The sequence below is a fragment of the Salvelinus fontinalis genome, chromosome 40 (genome assembly GCF_029448725.1).
Source record: "Salvelinus fontinalis isolate EN_2023a chromosome 40, ASM2944872v1, whole genome shotgun sequence".
NCBI lineage: Eukaryota > Metazoa > Chordata > Actinopteri > Salmoniformes > Salmonidae > Salvelinus > Salvelinus fontinalis.
In genome coordinates this window covers 17,880,789-17,903,388 of record NC_074704.1, presented here as the reverse complement: position 1 = coordinate 17,903,388, position 22,600 = coordinate 17,880,789, and the positions used below count along the sequence as shown (strand labels likewise).

General features: G+C 42.9%; 2 protein-coding genes across 3 annotated transcripts in view; one reads left to right on the top strand and one right to left on the bottom strand.

Annotated features, from left to right (window-relative positions):
• The first annotated feature begins 48 nt into the window (after positions 1–48).
• On the top strand, positions 49–7,133 carry LOC129839114 (uncharacterized). The gene is made up of 8 exons (XM_055906382.1): positions 49–57; positions 1,008–1,035; positions 1,284–1,329; positions 3,934–3,966; positions 4,601–4,957; positions 5,225–5,590; positions 6,045–6,148; positions 6,649–7,133. The coding sequence occupies exons 4-8, from the start codon at positions 3,951–3,953 to the stop codon at positions 6,895–6,897; spliced, it is 1,092 nt and encodes a 363-aa protein (XP_055762357.1). The 5' UTR covers positions 49–57; positions 1,008–1,035; positions 1,284–1,329; positions 3,934–3,950; the 3' UTR covers positions 6,898–7,133.
• Positions 7,134–12,636: 5,503 nt separating this feature from the next.
• The window catches only part of LOC129839509 (trinucleotide repeat-containing gene 6C protein-like), a 142,653-nt gene continuing 132,689 nt past the window's right edge, over positions 12,637–22,600 (bottom strand). For both annotated transcript variants that reach the window (XM_055907006.1, XM_055907005.1), the window contains exons 16-20: positions 21,297–21,494; positions 20,910–21,059; positions 19,588–19,809; positions 18,708–18,921; positions 12,637–18,303 (exon numbers count right to left, since the gene is read on the bottom strand). In XM_055907006.1, coding sequence (XP_055762981.1) covers positions 17,928–18,303; positions 18,708–18,921; positions 19,588–19,809; positions 20,910–21,059; positions 21,297–21,494 — 1,160 coding nt within the window. In that variant the 3' untranslated portion in view covers positions 12,637–17,927. The remainder of the gene's footprint in view (positions 18,304–18,707; positions 18,922–19,587; positions 19,810–20,909; positions 21,060–21,296; positions 21,495–22,600) is intronic.

Genomic DNA, 22,600 nt, shown 5'->3' with positions numbered 1-22,600 from the left:
GTTTTCTTCCTGACCCGTGGATGGGGATGAGGCTTCATGAAGGTTTGTACCATGGAGGTTAGTACCTTCATCATGAAGGTTTGTACATAAATGTTGTATTTATGAAATATTGCTCAAATAATAGGATGTCAACTTTCTAGGTCTCTGGTATTTTTAAAACATGTTTTAATATACAAATTGTCTTGATGCAGATAAGTTTATAGCCTAGACCTTCTTTAATAGGAATCCAATCATTTAAACCTGCACCCTGAATCAGTTTATCTTCCTCACCTTAGGTTCACTAACAGTTGCATGCAAGTGCTCTATACTGTGTGTGTGTTTGTCTGTGAGTAGTTGATGATAAATATACAGTTTACTTGATGTCAGGTGTATTTTTCCTGAACCACCTACTCATGTCCTCCGGTTGTCTAGCTTTTCAAGTCAGAGGGCCTTATTTGGTGTTAGTTCACTATGGTGCATCAGTGTTTCCCCTATATGCATTTAGCAGCAGCACAATGCCGCTGCTAAACCATGGCCACCACTGCAAAAAAAAATATTTTAATGACTAAAACCAGGAATATAGAAACGATAATGGAGCAATATATTTTTGAATTAAAAATTGCCAAAATAAAATTGAGACAGTATCTAAAATTCCTAAATGTCATGACATAGGTCCCCCTTTGATTTTGTGTTTGAGTCGTTTAGATAAATTAAGAACAATGCATAAGCCCTGGCAAAATGTGTAGAATTGCAGGAAATTAGCTTTAAACCTGTAAATTGTTCATGGCAAAATGTGTAGAATTGCAGTAAACTTGCTTTAGAACAGCTACAGTTTCTCTGTGGCTGAGAGGAGGGCCTCTAAAATTTGCCATGCCCACTACCCCCACACGCTAACTTTGCCACCGCTGTTGGAATAAAATACTAGGGGAAACACTGCATAGCATATTCAAATCGAAAAACCATTACTTTGATACTTTTTTTTGAAGCCCATGTCTATTTTGATGGTAATGTCCTTATCTGCTTTTCAGCCTAAAACACAGATTTCTTGCGAAACAGGTCAGTTATATCTGTAAGTACCCATTCCCTTATCATAGTGTGGCTGTATCTTGCACCGGATGTACCGTTTTAGTAGTAACTAGTTATTGAATCTGAAATAATGTATTTTGGGAGTTTTTCCAATATTTGTATGTATTGTAGAGTTATTCTAAAGTACTTGCTCAAGATTTGTTACACCATTTGGTTGCATACAAATGTAATGAATGCTGTGGTGTGCCATTGTTGCCTCTTTCTGTCTGGTGGTGAAGGGGGCTGTTCGGTGGAAACTGGACACATTTTTATCCCACTCATTTGGTAAGTAGGATTTCACATCAGCTTTGAAAGTATTCATACCGCTTGTTACAGCCTGAATTCAAAATGGATTAAAAAGATTCTCACCCATCTACCGACAATACCCCATAATGACAAAGTGAAATCACGTTTGAAAATGAACTGCATATCTGATACATAAGTATTCAACCCCTTGAGTCAATATGTTAGTCACCTTTGGAAGCCATTACAACTGTGAGTCTTTCTGGGTAAGTCTGAGCTTTGCACACCTGGATTGTATTATATTTGCTAGACAGCCATTTTCAAGTCTTGCCATAGATTTTCAAATCAATTTAAGTCAACTCTTAACTAGGCCATTCAGGAACATTCAATGTCTTCTTGGTAAGCAACTCCTGTGTATATTTGACCTGTGTTTTAGGTTATTGTCCTGCTGAAAGGTACATTTGTCACCCAGTGTCTTGGAAAGCAGACTGAACCAGGTTTTCCTTTAGGTGTTTTCATGTGCTTAGCTCTATTCTGTTACTTTTTATCGGATTTGTTGTTGGATTTGCCCCAAACATAACGCTTTGTATTCAGGACATAAATTTGATTTCTTTGCCACATTTTTTAAAATGCTTTACAGCCTTCCTTTTCACGCTGTCATTTAGGTTAGTATTATGGAGTAACAATGTTGATCAATCATCAGTTTTCTATCACAACCATTTAAACTCAAATGTTTTATTGGCCTCATGGTGAAATCCCTGAACGGTTTCCTCTCCGGCAACTGAGTAAGGAAGGATGCCTGTATCTTTGTAGTGACTGGGTGTATTGATACACCATCCAAAGAATTATATGCTCAACGGGATATTCAATGTCTGCTTTTGATTTTAATTTTACCCACCTACCAATAGATACCCTTTGCGAGGCATTTGAAAACCTCCCTGGTCTTTGAATCTGTTTTGAAATTCACTGCTCGGCTCGGGAACCTTTTTCTCTGTATGTGTGGGGTACATGAATGAGGTAGTTATTCAAATCATGTTAAGCACTATTATTGCACACAGTGAGTCCATACAATTTATATTGTGACTTAAGCTAATTTTTTACCCATCATTTATTTAGGCTTGCCATAACAAAGGGGTTGAATACTTTTTGATTCAAGACGTTTCAGTTTTCCATTTAATTAATTTGTATAAAGTAAAAAAACAAAAAAAACAATTCCACTTTGACATTGTGTCACTGGCTTGCACAATATCGCACAATCTCAATTGAATCCATTTTTAAATTCAGGCTGTAACAAAGTACAAAAAGTCAAGGGGGGTGAATACTTTTGGAAGGCACTTGCCGACAATGGCAGTTATAAAATAATGATTGACAAGTTCATTTGAAAACACTACCAAACAATATTACGGTAACTTGTTTTTTCCCCAAGTTATGATCATTATGTTTACAGATGAATAGATTATTAATAATTATGGATTATAGTATTTGGGCTGTTAGATGTCGTCCTCAACACGCGTCCAAACTCGTCTTCCAACTTTCGCAACAATGCTCAAAACTGTCTTGGATATGCTGCTGTCATTAATACTTAAAACGGTTACTCCACAATACTCCATAAAGCTGTTACTAGGATTAGCTTCACCATTATAATTGAATTCTCTCCAGTTATAAATAATTGTCAACATGCATCCTATAACATCCTTTTAAAGGGAATATTGGCCTGTTTGTTCATTAACTATACATTTCACATAAAGCAAATGGACATGATATTTCACAAGACCATGTAGGCAGTATCACAGTAGCTCTCTCCTTTCTGATGTGCATACATGTATCCTAATATAACAATCCAAATGCTTTGTATCAAAACACTCACTGTATAATAATAAATCATGTGTATACTGTACAATTTTCAGTGTGTTTTTTTTCCAAGCCTATCTCGTTAACCCCATTTTATACCAGGAACCGGACACATCTGAAGCGTCTTTGTAAGAGGACCACTAGATGGTCTTGTTGGGTCGTGAACTTGACTTCCTCAAATAACTGTTTCCAATATCTCCCACGACATTACAGTGAATAGTTAGTCTTGCGGTATGTTGTAACTTTTATAACATTGAATAGTTAGTCTTGCGGTATGTTGTAACTTTTATAACATTTTATAAACCTTCAACACATTTAGTTACTTTGAAGTTGTTTGGTTGATACCTAAATATATTCTCTTAATAGCAGTATTTGGCTGAAATTGACAGATTTTTGCAGCTTTACAAATGGCTAAGAACTCAGTATTTTATACTCTTAGTGTAAGGTCTTTGTCTGGCTTCAGTATTTTGCAGTTGCAGAACCATCTCATCTTTGCAGATACATATTTTGTAGTAATGGTGGGTGTGGCTATTTGCTGTGACACTAGTGAGAGAGTAATTTAGAAACCTCTCTTCCTCTTTAGAGTTAAGGTTTGGGGTGGAGCATATTAGAAGTTCCTGTAACTAGTCACCAATTTCCCCTCATCTGGCTGAGACCCCCCCCCCCCCAGTCAGTGAACCACACTCAATAATTTTAGTTTGCTTCGCCACTTATGTCTGAGGCTCACTGCATGCTGCTCAGTGTGATAGCATCATATAAGAACAAGGGAAATCATTATGACTTTTCGTCTGACAGGTGTTTGGCTGCTGCTCATGACATGTACTCTGGGTAAGTTGTGTTTTTGTAACTTTTGGTGTGGGTTTAGTTTATTAGGAACTGTTGGCCACAGGAGGCTGCTGAGGGGAGGACGGCTCATAACGGCTGGCGTGAATGGAATGGCATCAAACGCATAACCACAGGTTTGATTTATTTGATACCATTCCACTCATTCCTCTCCAGCCATTAACACGAGCCTGTCCTCTCCAATTAAGGTGCCACCAACCTGTGGTGTTCATTTTTCTTCTGCCATTGCACGCTTTGGATGACTTTATTAGGGAGTAGTTTAATGCCTATCAAAACAGCACTTGTTTGGTTTAGTCTAACCAGAGCCCTGCAACTGTTCCAGAATCACTACATTGATCATTATGCAGATGCTTTCTTGACCAGGGTAGGGAGAGCCAAACGATGCTGTCAGTACAGTCGGCTTCCCTTATACGATCACCAACAAGCCATAAACAAATGACACTAACGGGGCTCCCGAGTGTTGCAGTGGTCTAATGCACTGCATCTCAGTGGTAGAGGCGTCACTACAATCATTGTAAATAAGAATTTGTTATTAATTAACGGACTTGACTAGTTAAATAAAAGTAAAATAAAAACGGGGAGCTAACGTTGTATTACGTTCCTATATGTTGCCTCCTAGTGTTCTGTGATATGGAATTCCTGGAGAGAACGCAGGGTGACTCTATAGAGTTCTACTGTATCGCTGAGTTCAATGCCTCCAAGCCCATTGGGTTCTACCTGAAACGCAAGTGGCTGCAGCCCAACAGAGAGGTCCTGTTCATGTTTACTGAACAAAACCCTGTGTTTCACCCTGACGTCAAAGAGCGTATCCATGCCACGGGAGACCCGAGTACTCACCGGATCAAAGTGACCCTCAGCCAGCTGAAGGGAACAGACACAGACCTCTACTACTGTGAGTTTGTCTTCCCCGATGCCTCTAGCTTAGATCAAAAGATTCCAAGCAAGATGGAGTTCTTTCTGTACGTCGTCGATGCTGGTGAGTATTCTTTATGGATTCCTCCATTGATTTAATTTATGTTTCTTGCTGCGAGTGGAGTTGTTATCATGATGTGTGTCAAACAGTCACAGTAGCCTGCCAGTTTCCCCCTTTTTTGGTAGTTACTCCAGATGCCATAGCTGAGCCGCACTGTTCATGTTATGCATCCTGCCACTGCTTCCTCCTTAGAATAGCCCTGGCTATAGCAGTAGACTCTCCTCTCCCACATCCTCATAGTCAGTCATAGTGTTTGTTTCCCATGTGGAGAAGATGTCCCAGACAGCAAGATGGATGTAGGCCTAATAGAGACGTGCGCCGGGGGGTCAGCTGTCCTCCCCTGCCTCGCCCCCTACGGTTCTCCCTCGGCCATGGAAGGGGTATGCCTGAAGAGGCGGTGGGGCCGGGCTCCAGTGGAGGTGCTGTTCCACTCAAAGCGCCCCTTTTCCTCCGCATCGTTCCCCCCAGAAGAGAGGCTTCACCTGGGCACGGGGCTGGGCGGCCTGGCCTACAACCTCACCCTGCTAAAGATGCAGCCGGAAGAGAGCGCCTTTTACAGCTGTGAGCTGCTGCTCCCCGGCAGGCCCGACAACAGTGCCAGGCTAGGGAGACACGTGTACTTTGTGTCTGTGCAAGGTGGGTCTTTATCTACTTCCCCAGAGTCAGATAAACTCATGGATATTTTTGTCTGCGTCTAGTATGAAGGGGAAGTTGGAGGTAGTTTCGCGAGACAATACTAGCTAGCGTTAGCGCAATGATTCAAACTGCACACAGACATAAAATGGTATCCACAAGTTAATCTGCCAAAATCCCAAACTATCCCTTTAAAACTAAATTCATGCCAGAAAATGTCCAGTTTATCTGTGGAAGCTGTTTCTATGACGCTGTAATTGTTTATTAACTCTAGTAGCCAAATGAGCAACCCAGGTAACAATTATCAAACAGACAATGTTAGTAATTCATTTAATGTTCATCATACACAGTATATGAAGGGTTGTCGATGTATTTTTAATTCAGGAAGTGTGTTGACATTCTGTGATAGGCTTTTAAGTCTGACACCACATTTAGGATTTTATTGTTGTTTCCCCAGATGTTACTTGTAGCTGTGCTGGTTATGCTCCACTGCTCTATGCCCTTTCTGCTGCTGTGGGGCTGCTACTCATCTTCCTTATGGCCCTGGGAGTGGCTCATTATGTGAGTAGGACTGTAACCTACTTACTATGAACAAAAAGATTGACACACAGAATATTATTTATAGAAATGGTAGCCACTCCAGTTTTTTGCTGCTTTCATCATGTCACAATTTAAAAAGCATTACAACCTCACATTCTGCAAAATTCTCATACAAACCATTCTTCGCTATGAGTTTATAAAGCCACAATCTAACCTTTTACAGCCACACCTGTAACCTCTATGGTTGTAGACTGGGGAGACATGATATTGTAATGTTTTTAGATACTTACTCATTTGGTAGCTACTGTATTCCTCAAGTGACAAATGTGGCAGTACCATAACACTGATTTCTGACTGGTATGACTAGGTACCAGTGATTTGTCAAACACATCAAATTGAGGAAGGATGCCACTTTGAATCAAAGCATCCATCCTCTTACTATTCACACAGGAAAGATACTAGTTTCACTAGTTGTTTTCTCCTGCTGCCTTCTCTGATTGGCTTCTGTCCTCTGTTGTCAGGGTAAGACCCGAGGCGACCGTGTCAAACCGCAGCCCCACCAGGTCTCCATCTACGAGGAGATGGTCGGGGTGCGGCCCCCCAACCGGAATGGAAAAGTGTCCCCCTCTTACCACCCGAGGCCCCCCTTTCATCTGGAGGAAAAGGATGCTTCCGCCTATGACACCCCTCCTCTGAGGTCTCGACAGGAAAACCACTATGAGAGGCCTGAAGGGGTACCGCTAGTATCTGAAACTGTTGGGGAGATGTGAGGAACAAGGTCGGCCCAATCTCGCCAACACTGTGTTTAACTATTCATTCATAAACTGGAGTCTGAACTATAACTACAACTTATTCACATAACTTTCAATTTGGACAACCAACATCCACCTTAGCCCACCTAACTTAGTTTGTTGTACTGTAAATGCTGGCAGCTGAATGTTGTAGCTTTGCTTTTTTTAAAGGAATGGTATTCCATTTTATTTTTTTTATAAACAAGAAAGTGTAATACTTGTGTTGTGTAGTATTTTGACATTTACATGTATCCATGCCCTTTCCTCACTGTCCAGTCCACAGGGAACTGTTATTATTGCCAATCATGGAGATGGGCTCAATATTTCTGCTGGATCAGTGCTGGAAACAGACAACAATCGTGGCCATCCCATTATACCAGGACTTACAAAACAAACAATTTCAGGGATGCAACTAGTCACCTTATGGCGAAATTCGCCGTTTTGAATCTAAAATAGGTGACATACGTTAATCGTGTAGTTCAGATGAGAAAAGTTTGGATCACAACTAGCTGTAAGCGAACGAGTGATGCGCGTTTGGCGCAACACTGGCTGTATTCAAGGCTCAACCAATCGTTCACATGACAACAGAATGCCGCGCGCGACTGAAGAGAGAACCAATTTGCTAGTTACAGAATCAGCGCGCGCTCTGGAGAGACAGCAGTATGGTGCAAAGACAAGTTTGCCAGTTACAGCAGCGCCTCCCCTGAACGATAACGAAGAGGTAGGTGAGAGGCCTAACCACAGAGACGGGGTGAGAAGGTGATGAAACTTACTCCCGGAGCTGTAACCGAAAAATAACTGGCATTTGAGTTGAGGGGGAAAGTGTGGTAGAACAAGTATTGTTTAGGTGACCTAAACTGGGATATGCTTAACACCCCGGCAGTCCTACAATCTAAGCTAGATGCCCTCAATCTCACACAAATCATCAAGGAACCCACCAGATACAACCCTAAATCCGTAAACATGGGCACCCTAATAGACATTATCCTGACCAACCTGCCCTCCAAATACACCTCTGCTGTCTTCAAGATCTCAGCGATCACTGCCTCATTGCCTGTATCCGCTACGGGTCCGCGGTCAAACGATCACCCCTCATCACTGTCAAACACTTCTGCGAGCAGGCCTTTCTAATCGACCTGGCCCGGGTACCCTGGAAGGATATTGACCTCATCCCGTCAGTTGAGGATGCCTGGTCATTCTTTAAAAGTTACTTCCTCACCATCTTAGACAAGCATGCTCTGTTCAAAAAATGCAGAACTAAGAACAGATATAGCCCTTGGTTCACTCCAGACCTGACTGCCCTCGACCAGCACAAAAACATCCTGTGGCGAACTGCAATAGCATCGAAGAGTCCCTGTGATATGCAACTGTTCAGGTAAGTCAGGAACCAATACATGCAGTCAGTCAGGAAAGCAAAGGCCAGCTTCTTCAAGCAGAAATTTGCATCCTGTAGCTCTAACTCCAAAAAGTTCTGGGATACTGTAAAGTCCATGGAGAACAAGAGCACCTCCTCCCAGCTGCCCACTGCACTGAGGCTAGGTAACATGGTCACCACCGATAAATCCGTGATAATCGAAAACTTCAAGCATTTCTCAACGGCTGGCCATGCCTTCCACCTGGCTACTCCAACCTTGGCCAGCAGCCCCCCCGCTACTCGCCCAAGCCTCCCCAGCTTCTCCTTTACCCAAATCCAGATAGCAGATGTTCTGAAAGAGCTGCAAAATCTGGACCCATACAAATCAGCTGGGCTTGACAATCTGGACCCCCTATTTCTGAAACTGTCCGCCGCCATTGTCGCACCCCCTATTACCAGCCTGTTCAACCTCTCCTTCGTATCATCTGATATCCCTAAGGATTGGAAAGCTGCCGCGGTCATCCCCCTCTTCAAAGGGGGAGACACCCTGGACCCAAACTGTTACAGACCTATATCCATCCTGCCCTGCCTATCTAAGGTCTTCGAAAGCCAAGTCAACAAACAGATCACTGACCATCTCGAATCCCACCGTACCTTCTCCGCTGTGCAATCCGGTTTCCGAGCCGGTCACGGGTGCACCTCAGCCACGCTCAAGGTACTAAACGATATCATAACCGCCATCGATAAAAGACATTACTGTGCAGCCGTCTTCATCGACCTGGCCAAGGCTTTCGACTCTGTCAATCACCATATTCTTATCGGCAGACTCAGTAGCCTCTGTTTTTCTGATGACTGCCTTGCCTGGTTCACCAACTTTGCAGACAGAGTTCAGTGTGTCAAATCGGAGGGCATGTTGTCCGGTCCTCTGGCAGTCTATGGGGGTACCACAGGGTTCAATTCTCGGGCCGACTCTTTTCTCTGTATATATCAATGATGTTGCTCTTGCTGCGGGCGATTCCCTGATCCACCTCTACGCAGACGACACCATTCTGTATACTTCTGGCCCTTCCTTGGACACTGTGCTATCTAACCTCCAAACGAGCTTCAATGCCATACAACACTCCTTCCGTGGCCTCCAACTGCTCTTAAACGCTAGTAAAACCAAATGCATGCTTTTTAACCGTTCGCTGCCTGCACCCGCACGCCCGACTAGCATCACCACCCTGGACGGTTCCGACCTAGAATATGTGGACATCTATAAGTACCTAGGTGTCTGGCTAGACTGCAAACTCTCCTTCCAGACTCATATCAAACATCTCCAATCCAAAATCAAATCTAGAGTCGGCTTTCTATTTCACAACAACCTTCACTCACGCCGCCAAACTTACCCTAGTAAAACTGACAAAAAAATATATATTGCTATAGTACTGTAGCAGCTGGATCGAATTCTCCGTTAGCTAGCCAGATAAATGTTGAGCAACATTATCTAATTTAGCTGATCAAATAGAGTTAATTGTTTGAAAATTAGCTGGCTAATAAAGTCAGACAGCTAGCTAACGTGAGTAACCTAACCAATTCGCGATAGTATTAACTGGTAACGTTATACGACTCGTTGATGTGCCTCTGAAGTTGGAGACTTTTATCTCCCTCAACAACTTTAAACATCTGCTATCCGAGCAGCTAACCGATCGCTGCAGCTGTACATAGTCCATCGGTATATAGCCCACCCAATTTACCTACCTCACCCCCATACTGTTTTTATTTATTTACTTTTCTGCTCTTTTGCACACCAGTATCTCTACTTGCACATGATCATCTGAGGATTTATCACTCCAGTGTTAATCTGCTAAATTGTAATTATTCGATTTATTGCCTACCTCATGCCTTTTGCACACATTGTATATAGATTCTCTTTTTTTTCTACCATGTTATTAACTTGTTTATTGTTTACTCCATGTGTAATTCTGTGTTGTTGTCTGTACACACTGCTATGCTTTATCTTGGCCAGGTCGCAGTTGCAAATGAGAACTTGTTCTCAACTAGCCTACCTGGTTAAATAAAGGTGGGGGGGAAATATATATATATTGCTATAGTACTGTAGCAGCTGGATCGAATTTTCCGTTAGCTAGCCAGATAAATGTTGAGCAACATTATCCAATTTAGCTGATCAAATAGAGTTAATTGTTTGAAAATTAGCTGGCTAATAAAGTCAGACAGCTAGCTAACGTGAGTAACCTAACCAATTCGCGATAGTATTAACTGGTAACGTTATACGACTCGTTGATGTGCCGTAATCCCCCCCCCACCTGTTATTTTACCTGACATGCACAAGGTCCTCTACTCCGACAATTAATCCACACATAAAACGGCCAACCGAATCGTTTCTAGTCATCTCCTCCTTCCAGGCTTTTTCATCTTTGAATTTATATGGTGATCCATCTAAACTTTCATAGTATTACCATGACAACCGGCAACAAAGTTCGTCTTTCAATCACCCACGTGGGTATAACCAATGAGGAGATGGCACATGGGTACCTGCTTCTATAAACCAATGAGATGACTTTCAGCGCGATCTGTGTCAGAAATAGGAACGACTTCTATTTTAGCCCATGGCATCGCATACGCTCTTTGGCGTGCACGAGCAGTGTGGGTGCAATAATTGAATAACATGGATTTCAAAATGTATTTTGCAATGTGTCCGGTCTGGTCAGCATGTTAGTCCCTGTCTGGTTACTAGCTTTCTCTGGGGGTTGTGTCAATGCTGTGGTTTCTTTGTCTCTAGAGGTGCATTAATAACTAATGTCCACATGAAAAATCAAACCCACAGTGAAGACTACACAAGAAAATCGACAAGACGCCTTTTAACAGCCAAGAAAAATGTCAATTTATTAATATAGTCCGAAAGAAGCGCCATAATTTATGTTAACATGTTTTTTTCAGGTGCATGTCATTAACAATTACATTCTATGAGGAGAAAAAAAAGAACATTAAAAGCCACAACTTTCTCAGCACAGACATTTCTCCTTAATGTTTTTTTAAATAATAAAGGCTGAAGGCAGAGTACCACCTCCTCCCCCTTAAAAACCGGACTGCCTTAAGTCATGGGCTTTTTCTCAGTATAACCCACAGTGCTTTAGCAGAAAGATAAGCGCTCATTGGTTAAGGATTACACAGCATGGTGAAGCAATACAAAGTTGCCATAAATCTGATGAGGGGGAAGAAAATCTAACATATCACAAAAGACACACCCCTACATCAAACCCTGAACCCCAGAGTACGAGTCCTGGGCCCCAAGAGAAAAGCAGGCCTGGATTCTCTCCCTCCCACTTGTGCATAGATCATGAGCCTTTAAAAACCAGCTTTCCCCCCTCCACTTCAAACCTGTCTCCTGAAAACCATCTATTAGACATTAGAATCTCTTAACTCATTGAATACCTGCCACAGGAACAGAGACATAAGAGTAATGCACAATGCTCCTGAACGTTACAGGATGGAACCTCAAAGAAAATACATAAGTAAAACTAAAACCATTGATAATTTGTTTCAATGTAAAGCAATTTCTACATCGATTTTACATGTAAAGCACTCCACTTTCAGTCATTTATTTGGTAAATATGTAACCGCTACGGATTTTTAGAATCAATGGTATTTCATATTCTATTTAAATCCCTAACTTTCAGTGCTTGGAGTTAGATTTCTCAAAGTTATTCTAATTTAAATAAAAATGGTGGAGTTTGAACTCTGGAAAACCTGGCCTTCCCGAGACAAGATCCACATCTTTACGAGTGTGCAAGATAGTAAGCAGATTGCGTTGCCTTTTTACAAGACAAAATTCAAATAAAATCAATACATACGTCTGTCGACATCAAAAAATAGAAATTAAAAATTGAAATACGACACAACACTGATCAATCCCAGAGTTCTGAAAGTAGCATAAATCTTAATTTTGCAAAGTTGGTTTAATATTCATTTGATGGAAGATAAATTCTATCTTTTTCAACATTTATTATAAAATTCCTTTTTCCTCAACTTCAGACAAATAATGTTTGTAAACGACAGGTGGCTTTGCAAAAAAAAGAAAAAAAGATAGGCACCTCTGAAATGAGTCCTGTAACAAACTCACATCCCACATTATCCCTTTCCTTTTCTCCATGAAGTTAACATAGGGATTACTAGTCATACTACTATCTATGGCCACAATTCTTAGATTGTTCATTTTTTGTAGTCTATTTATTACATTTGTATGTAAATTGGAACAAAATGGTGCAATACTCAATGATAATCCTTGTTTTGGATTATTCCACAATAAAAGCCACTATAAGGTAGATAAACATTTTACAGATAAAACAAAAACTTTTTCCCCATTAAGTCCTTGAGTAAACATTTACACATGAATTTATCACCCTCTCCCCTCAGTACTTAGTCTCGTTTGTCTACGATTAGCTGAGTGAGGGGTAGAAGACACTCAGTGCCATGTTAGAAGATAATAACAATGTCTATCAAAATATAGTTGACAAGCAAAAAATAAACTGAATAAAAGGACAGACAACAATGTCAATACACAACATACTGAATGGAACATGACAGCAGTCCTAAGCCTGCCAAGCACACAGTCGTTTGCACACATACATTTGACTTTCAAGCACACAACAATTTTAGCACATTTTTTTTCTCCAATATTTTTTAAATCTTTTATATATATTTTTTTCAACTGATGACCTCAAAAAGCTTGGAAGTGTACAAGTCAGACTTTTTAAAATCTTTCAATTTTTTGTAAATTTTTTTTTTTTTTACAAAAGACTTCACATTACGTTATTGGTTCTCCTTGATTCAAGTATTTGTGTATTTTTGTGTTGATATGTTTAATGATATTTTTCTCTACTGGGAAAGTATACATAAAAAAAACAGGTGATTTTCAGGTTGGGCTGTTTAGACAAATTCACAAACAAGTACTTCAAGGTACTTACTGTAATATGTTCATAAATCCACAACGTGCATATCCAACTCCAGGTAGGAAAGACATTATTCATGATCCATCAAGTACCAGTTTAACCCCTAACCCCATTCCATTTCCTTCGTATCACTTATTTGCAGAGGGGAATAAATATTGCTCATCTTCAGTTTGTATTGAACCCAGACCTTTTAAAAAGGAACAAAAGGTTTTAGAGGTTGAGATCCAAGGTGTCTGTTGATGTGCTACCTACCACACACCGTACGTACATATCCGTATGTATATATATACATACACACATACATCTATCTATAGTTAAGCTGTAGAGAGAGTGCACGGCGTGTCCCTCAGTGCTGGTGCAGCAGGGGGACCCCCCCACACAGAGCGGACGTTTGGAGGCCCCCACCCGGCTAATTGGTCTCTGAGCTTGGATCAAGGCAGTTACAGAAACAGGCAATAGTGATTTTTGCTAGTGTGCTGCAGGACACCTCAGAGTCCCAAAAGGTAGCCTTGTCCCGTTTTAGTTTTTTTTTGTTTTGAAATGCGTCCCCTCTCGTTGCCCGGTGGGCCCGAGGAAATATACAGTTGTGGGCCTGCTTTGGGCGGAAACACTAACAAATAGGATAAAATATAGCATCCACAAAAAGGCTCCCCAGCCTGCATTCTGGAAGTTAGAGGACTGGAGACATTTCAGCTAGAAGTGCAGCGCTTTAGTTTTAACATATTATAGATCTTTTATTGATTTTTGTACATTTTATTTTTTAGATTGTGTCAAACGTCATATTAAAAATGACATTAAAATTGAATTTAATATTTGGTTAAAAAAAAATATGTACCCGGGATTACCCGTCAAACTGACTGTGCACCGTAGCATACTTGGATCCCGCAAACTCAGTAAAGATTTTATCCTCAACAACGGGGCATTCCCCACTAAAGCAAAGACTGCCTAAATGGCACCCTATGTCCCTATATAATGCACTACCTAGTGAACAGGGTGCCATTTGAGACAGACATTATCTCAGGAGTTCAGGATGAGGTGTGCTGCCCCCACCCATCTGTTTAATCCCTCCTGCCCCCCTGCCTCCATCACAAAGGTTATCAAAGATCCTCCATCCAGAGAAGAGCTCATTCTCCAGATCGTTTAACATGGGCTAGTTTTATAGATCTATATATTTTTGGTATTGGCACATAGGATAACATTGGCATCTTACATGCAGAATGGGCCTCTACATTGTAACATTACAGTAGGCCCATAGGTGTGAAGGGAATTCATTACTATTCCATTCCCAAATAAACAATTATCCAGCCAATACAAGTCTATAGTACTACTGCACAGCTTGCCATTAGTTAGTGTAGAACTTGGCTCTCTTACACTACAGCAAAAGGACATACATACAGAGAGAGCTGCATCTTTTAATGTCGTCTCCTACCCTGAGATCAAGCTGACAGGAGATCAGTCTTCTTCAGCACAGTAAAGAGAGGCCTACTATACCTCCACTCCAGTGGTACTAACTCCCCATAGAGGGAGGGTGGAAGTTTGGAATACGACAGTGTTGTGGTTTAAACCCAGCTATAGGGACCAGGAGCGGACATGTTCTAAGTGCTGAAGGGTACATACATCAAGAGGTCGTTGGGTCTAGCTCTGTGAGTCGGTGCTCAACCCTTAAGGCAGGATTGGCACGTTGGCTGTAAAGGGCCCGCAGCCTCTAGTCTTTTGCATAGAAACAGAACTGAGTCGCTTTTTATGTCTGGTCAAGGGGAGGGGCATGGCCCTGGTCTAGGTTGGTTGCCTTGGAGGGGACTGGAGGGTGTAGCGTAGCAGCTGTGTGAGGGGGCGAGGGGACAGCCCTGGTGGAACCCAGGTGGAGCAGCTAGGGTCAGGCAGGACACACTCACCCATCTGAGACACCCTATTGGTCTAACTTACACTTCTTGAGATACTACCTGGAAGTACTACAGCATACTGTCCAAAACAAAGCAATGATCAATCAATCAGTTAAGATACTAACTAATAATAGACAATCAATGACGGGCTGTAGTATTGATCCTCGTTTGCATTCAATACACAGGATGAACATACAGAGGCACCTCTGACCAAAGTGTTTCTGCATATGAACAGTGAAAAGGGCTAGTTTAAAGCAGCCACCTTGAAGACCACTGCATGTAGACAAAAATAAACAACTTCAAATGAAAACTAAATAAAATTCATCAATCACTGGCAAAATTCCAGAAATTTGACTGTCTCTTGAATTCCAGCTAAAGTGATCTTTGTGTGAAAGACGATTAGGGGAAATGGAGAGGGTTCGTTGAAACAAGGTCGAGTGCTGCTGGCGCGGTCGTTAGCTAGCTAGCTCCATGCTGATTGGCCAGTCTTGGAGGGAGCATGATTTCCTGCCGGGCTGAGGGTGTCCAATGAGAGCTTGGTGCAAGCCCAGGAGGAAATGCTGCTGTGGGGGTAGCCTTGCCTAGCGACCGTCGCCATGGGCACCACAGCAGAGAGGCACTCAGTGGACCGTGACCATCCCCCTCCCCACTCTGACCGACCGTTGGCCGGAGACAGGTAACATTGCATGTCTAGTGTCTCCAGACAAGAAAAAGGCTAAACATTTAGGAGTAACAGTGATATTCACTTTGATATAGTTAAAAGAAAATGTCTTTAGAAAAAAATCATACACTGCAGAATTTTCCCCCCAGATAAAAGTAGATTTCCATTTTTTTTTTTCATCCTGCTACCATTTCAAAGTTCATACAAGTCCTTGGACCAAAGAGGAGCAAACAAATACCAGAAGTTATTTCCAAGTATAGATACAGTACAAAAAGAGCAAGTTTTTTTGTTGTTGTCTTTTTCAGTTTTCAAAGTTGCTGCTCCATTTTTCTGATTTATTGGTTTGCAAGTTGAAGCGTTTAGCTCTCTTCATAAGTGCTATGATAAAACCCTTTGAAATAGATAAAAGGTTAGTCTCTCTTTTACATTTCTGTACAGTACCAAATACAAGGAACACTCGTAGTAGATCTACTGCATTAGGAGAAACCCCTCTTATTTGGTATTGTGCCCCTCCAGTGACTCCCCCATCTGGATTCAGCCTGTTCGGTGTGGCTGTGGCAACGCGGAGAGGAAGGGCTTTCTGATGGTGCTTTCTCATGTACCCCAGTTCAATGTGTACGTATATGAGGAGTTTCAGGGTTGCTTTCTGGACCGTTTCTGAACGCACAGTTATAATAGTAACACCATCCTCGCTCCTCTCCGCAACAGTTTCTTAGGAAGTGGCCTGGTGGGAATCAAAAATGAGAAAAGGTGACGTTTCTGTAGTTCTTAAATTCTTTGCTTTGATCAACAACAACAAAAATCAAGAACGAAAAATGTAAAGATACCAGCTCCTGCTTTGACTTGAGTGTGGACGGAAGAAGGGTCTGTGGCGTATATATTGCACAATGTAACTGTCACATCAAGTTGAAGCATTTTTTTGTCGTCGTTTCCAGAAATTGGTGGACCATAATTGGGACGAGAGGGTCAACAACGGAATCATCTGATAATGTTAATTGACAAGAAGCACCTGTAAGTCCCGTTAGGTGAGTTTTGCGGAAGTCGTAGTTCTTCTGAGCAGTGGTAATCTGAACTCCCAGACGTGAATGATTAGGTTCCATCAGACATATACTCAAGTACACACAAAACAGACGCAGCTAGGTCGGTCGATGTGTAATAATCTCTCAGTTTATGTTGCGATAGATATTATAAAAATGCGCCTGGATATACAAAAATAACATAAACAGCAGTGTAAATCCCTTTAAGAACAAATGAACGACCAAAAAACGGAAAAGGTTTCAACTGATGATTGGTTGGGTCAGTGTTGACAGGCCTCATACTGCCGAGTGACTTGGGGGGGTCGTATTCATTAGAGCACACATGGCAAAACGTTTTGCAACAGCATGCGAAAACAAGCTTTTCTTATTGGACAAAGTTCAGGTAGTCCCTCAGTTTCGGTCCGCTTGCTCCCATTTCGTTCCTAGTGAATACGACCTTGGTTGATCACACTTGTTCTCTCCATTCACTGGCTCAGAGATGGGAACTGTGCAAGCTTTTAAACTCATACAATTTCAAAACAATGAAAAAGGCTTGAGATTGAAGGAGGACCTGGGCCGCAGTAGAGACTTAAGGCTAATGTTAGTGCTTGGAAACAAAACAATAACATAAGTAAAAGGTCTTTGAACCACATCATTGGCCACGGGCATGCTGGGAATGGTATTTTTTATTTTTTTTTAAATCAATTTGGAGTTTCGTGGGCAAAGGAAAGATTCAAGATGGCAGCTTTTTCGATTGCTTCTCCTTAAAAACACTTCACACAGAATGTGCGATATTCATGGAAACTTAAAAACACTTAACGGTTCTCTCTTCATTGAGTCTTTGACATTTCATTTGTTTGCTTCCAACAATTTATCAAATACTAAAAACAAAATCCCCGTTTAAAAAGACGAAAACGTAAAAACCGAAGGGTGTAGGGGTCAGCAGTCTTGTGTCGTCGGCCCCAGCCTTCCGGTACACGATTCACAGTTCCGTTGATACTGATTATCGCCACATGATTTGCTTGGTTTTGCTCTTGTTCATTGTCATTTTTTTGTATAATTCTGTATTTATTATTAATATTTTTCCACTCTGTTCCAGCGTTGAAACATCCATTCTCATGGTTGGTTTGTTAGTGTGTTGTCCTACATGGACTCTCCACTCAGCAAGTCGCCTGGCAACAGTGTGTTGATGGGGTTGGGGCTCCCGATGACACCGCGACTGTCATCGCCACTAGGGGGCCCCCACAGGCTGGAGTACTGGGGCACGCCCCCCCACAGGAGGTCTCCGCCTCCGCCCGTCTTGGTTCCTCCCCCCAGGCCTCCACCGCCGCTGCTCCAGTGATGGCCAATAGCGTGCTGCTGCGAACCTCCGCCTCCTCCCATGCGCGTCTGATTGGTGCCGGGGTTGGGCTGCCAGCTGGTGGTGGGCGGGAGCTGCTGCTGGCCTTGTGCAAAGTAGCGGTTCACCTCCTCCTCCCCAGCAAACTCTGCCAGGATGGTGGTGTTCCCCAGCACACACCTAAGAGGACAGGGCTCAGTTATACATCACATACTTACAAGTGTTACAGTATCAACATGGATTTTATTACACCTGGTGAAGTACAGTACAAGTATTTCCTCATAGGCTTTGACAATTTGTCAGTGAGATGTGTATAGCCTAGAAGTTGAGACAATATTTTGTGTTTTGTTTTAGGTCAGACGGAGATAATCACTACCCTAAACAGCATTGAGTATGGGTGAAAGAGAAAACCCACTCCAAATCTTTTGGTATTTTTTTCATTAGTCCACACACATACAGTCCCACAATGCTTTTTCATGTCAGCAGTCAAGTTTAAGATATTGGACTTTCAAGAAGAAAATGAGTCACCGGCCACATCATCATGGCGATGCATGTTTTTTTCCCTTCAAGTATGGGAGTCTTACATGTGCAGGGACTTCTGGGCCTTGGCAGCCTCCTCCTTGGAGCTGTATCGCACCACAGCGTTTCCCTGGGTCAGGAAGAGGTGGAATGTGATGAGGGGGCCGTGCTGCATGCACAGCGTCCGCAGGGTGGAGCCGTCTATCTGGGGGGTGAGGTTCCTCAGTACCAGCCAGCTACTGGTCCTGTTGGAGCTGTCTGTGCTCCAGGTGGTGCCCTCTGAGAGAAAGAGAGGGGAACATGATCAGTCAATATTCAGGTCCACAAAATATAAATCAATCCTTTTTGGTCAATAACATGACAACATATTTGTATGCATGTACATAAGTTGTCCATTGTTTGTCTATGCATGTTCTCTTTTTTTCTTTTTTACAACATATTTGCATCGTCTCATGTAAGCACTTACACTACTACCACCTCAGTGTGACTTTAGGTTCTCTTTGAAGCCATGACAACAGTCCTTTAAGTCTTCTCTAGTAAGCCGCAAGACTTCAGTTTAACAAGGGCCTCTAACCACAGCGGGGTGTGTATTACTCCAGCGAGTGTCGAGGGGAGAGGAGCTCAAAACAAAAACACGGGGGAGAACCACACTCTACAACAACCACACCTAGGAACATTACACGCCTATGTGGTGTCCTACGCTATGCTTTAGGTAAATGTGTCAAAAACATTATGTTAGGGTAGGATGTTGACACAGCACAAAGTAGGGTCAGCTCAAATCCACAGTCCATGGTTTTCAATGAGCAGCAAGTCATGAATTGACTTTAAAATCAAATCTCAAAACGACTAACTGATTTTCCTCTACTAGGTGTCTTTCCAGTCTTGTTACAGAGGAACTCCCCCGGTCTATATTTCAGGCTGGGGAGTTGTACTGTGGCATCTCACCTGAGGTGTACGAGCTGCTCCAGCCTTGGGCCAGGCCCAAGGAGTTTCCTCCCCAGGTGGAGGAGGGCTTGGCGGGGTTGGTGAGGCCAGGAGGTGGCCTTGAAGGGGCTGTGTTGTTACGGGGCCCCTGGGGGACCTTCCACAGCTCGTGGGATAGAGAGGCCTGGGAGGGATGGGAGATGGGCCCGGGTGACCAGGTGGACTTCATGTCAGATAGTTTACCTGAGAGAGAGAGAGAGAGAGAGAGAAGAGGGGAACCTATGAGATACTGTTGTAGAGATAGAGACCCTCTATGGAAGCCTATGTTCTATAACAGATTCTTCGAAATCTAACTTCTTCGAAATCTAAGTTTTAAAAGAAGCCCCCTATTAACAGTTGTTCATCAACAAGAAACCTCAATCTTGACTTCATGGGTTTATATGAGTCATAATGGAGAACGCATTGAGGACTACAGGAAACGAATGTAAAAACAGAATCACTCAGACATTTAAAGGGGGGCATTTTTCAAGTATTCATAGCAATTCTCAGTGGATTGCTTAACGGCAACAAAAATGTCACGTCAACACATACTTATGAATAGGGGTCTAGGGCCACAGCATTCAAAGCATTTCTTGATTCAAACACTCAAAATTTTCATTCCATGAGGAATACAATGCAATCACATCGTGGAGCACTTGATACACCGGCACTGGGTAGTTGGTGTAAGATTAAATTAGGCAAAGGAAGGACCTATCTACCGTAACACTCAACAAACACAGACCACACACAAACAATAGGATAAAGGTGTGTTGCTATGGTGGTAATTAGGGGAAGGGGGGGGGGGGTCTAGCTTGGGGACCATGGGTCAGCATGTCCACATAGGTTGGCTGTGATCTGTACCTGCACTCTCCTCATCCGGGGAGGACAGACTGAAAGAGCTAGTGTAGCAGCCACTGACTGGCCAGTCCGTGGAGGGGGGCAGAGCACCGTTCTGAGGCGGTGAAGGAGGGGAGGAGCCTAGCCGTGGTGGCCCATTGTTATGGACAGAGGGGGTGGTGGGGAAAGAAACATGTACAACTTGATTTAAAGAAAGTGTATAAATACAACAGGGCCTGTGCTACTGGATGACACAGTCACAACAAAGTAGTACTGTAACCACTTCAGTGCCATGGAAAGGAATAGGATAAGCTTAAAGTTGTCAATATAGTAAACACAAGTCAACACCTGTTTGAGAATCAAAAGCAGAGACCTGCCCTGTTAATGAGCGTATACAGTCTATTTGACAATCTGTGTATCTTAAAGCCAACTACAGACCCAGTCTCCCTGATTGACCCTCTCCTCACCTCCGCTGCGGTCCCGGAGCAGGTAGCGGTTGACATCCTGGATGTTGGTGTTGATGGTGGGGCCGCTGGGAACACTTCCTGGGGTCATGTTGGGGTCGTTCTCAGGGTCAATGTTCTGCAGGCCCTTCCAGGGCACGCCTGGACAGAACTCTGAGGAGACAACGGAGGACAAATGGTTATTTATCCTTTAAACTCAACTGATGTTGTGGGGAACAATTTAAATCATTTTTTTTCCATTTCTAAATCTTTCTTTTCGCTCTAAAATCAAAACAGTTTAGAAGTTAGGAGTTTTAAATCTCTTTTCTTTGTCCTCTATCAGTAAAGTGTGTCAGGATCACGTGTGAAATAACGTTTGATCTGATTGAAATGTCGGTCTTCTCTACCAACCTGGGGGCCAGTTGATATTCGTTCCATTTGTGATCTGGTCCTTGGGGCTCTTTCCTGGTACCTGGCCCCAGCTGTCAGGGGGAACCAGGGGGGAGGTGGGAGACTCAGACCCACCCATCATACTGTATGGGCTGTAGGAGTCATCCATGTGGGGGGGCTTTCCAGGGGGGCCCAGGTTAGAAGCAGCTGAAATGGCACCTAGGACAAGTCAAAGTAATTCATTAATTCATTTAGAATGCATACAGTAAAAGTCAAAAGTTTGGACACATCAACAGGTGTGCCTTATTAATTTTCGCTCTTAACGCGTTTCAGCCAATCAGTTGTGTTGTGACAAAGTAGGGGTGGTATACAGAAGGAAGACCCAGAGTTACCTCTGCTGCAAAGGATAAGTTCATTAGTTACCAGCCTCAGAAATTACAGCCCACTGAGGCACTACGTCGCTGTGCCACTAGAGATCCTGGTTCGAGTCCAGGCTCTGTTGCAGACGGCCACGACCGGGAGACCCATGGGGGGGTACACAATTGGCCCAGTGTCATCTGGGTTAGGGGAAGGTTTGGCTGGCCGGGAAGGACTTGTCCCATAACTCCTGTGGCGGGCCTGCGCATGCACGCTGACACGGTCGCCAGGTGTACGGTGTTTCCTCCGACACATTGGTGTGGCTGGCCTCCGGGTTAAGTGGGCATTGTGTCAAGAAGCAGTGGCTGGGTCGTGTTTCGGAGGACACACAGCTCTCGACCTTCGCCTCTCCCGAGTCCATACGGGAGTTGCAGCGATAGGACAAGACTAACTACCAATTGGATACCACGAAATTGAAAAAAAAGAGAGAAAAAAAGTACATTAAAATTGCAGCCCAAATAAATGTGTCAAGGTTCAACTAACAGACACATCAACTGTTCAGAGGAGACTGCGTAAATCAGGTCTTCATGGTCGAATTACTGCAAAGAAACCACTACTAAAAGGAAATAAATAAGACTTGCTTGGGCGAAGAAACACGAGCAATGGACATTAGACCGGTGGAAATGTGTCCTTTGGTTTGTTGAGTCCAAATCTGAGATTTTTGGTTCCAACCACTGTCTTTGTGAGTCGCAGAGCAGCTGAACGGATGATTTCCGCATGTGTGGTTCTCACCGTGAGGCATGGAGGTGGTGGTGTGATGGTGCTTTGCTGGCGACACTGATTTATTTAGAATTCAAGCACACTTAACCAGCATGGCTACCACAGCATTCTGCAGTGACACACCATCCCACCTGGTTTGCCCTTAGTGGGGCTATCACTTGTTTTTCAACAGGACAAATCAAACTTGT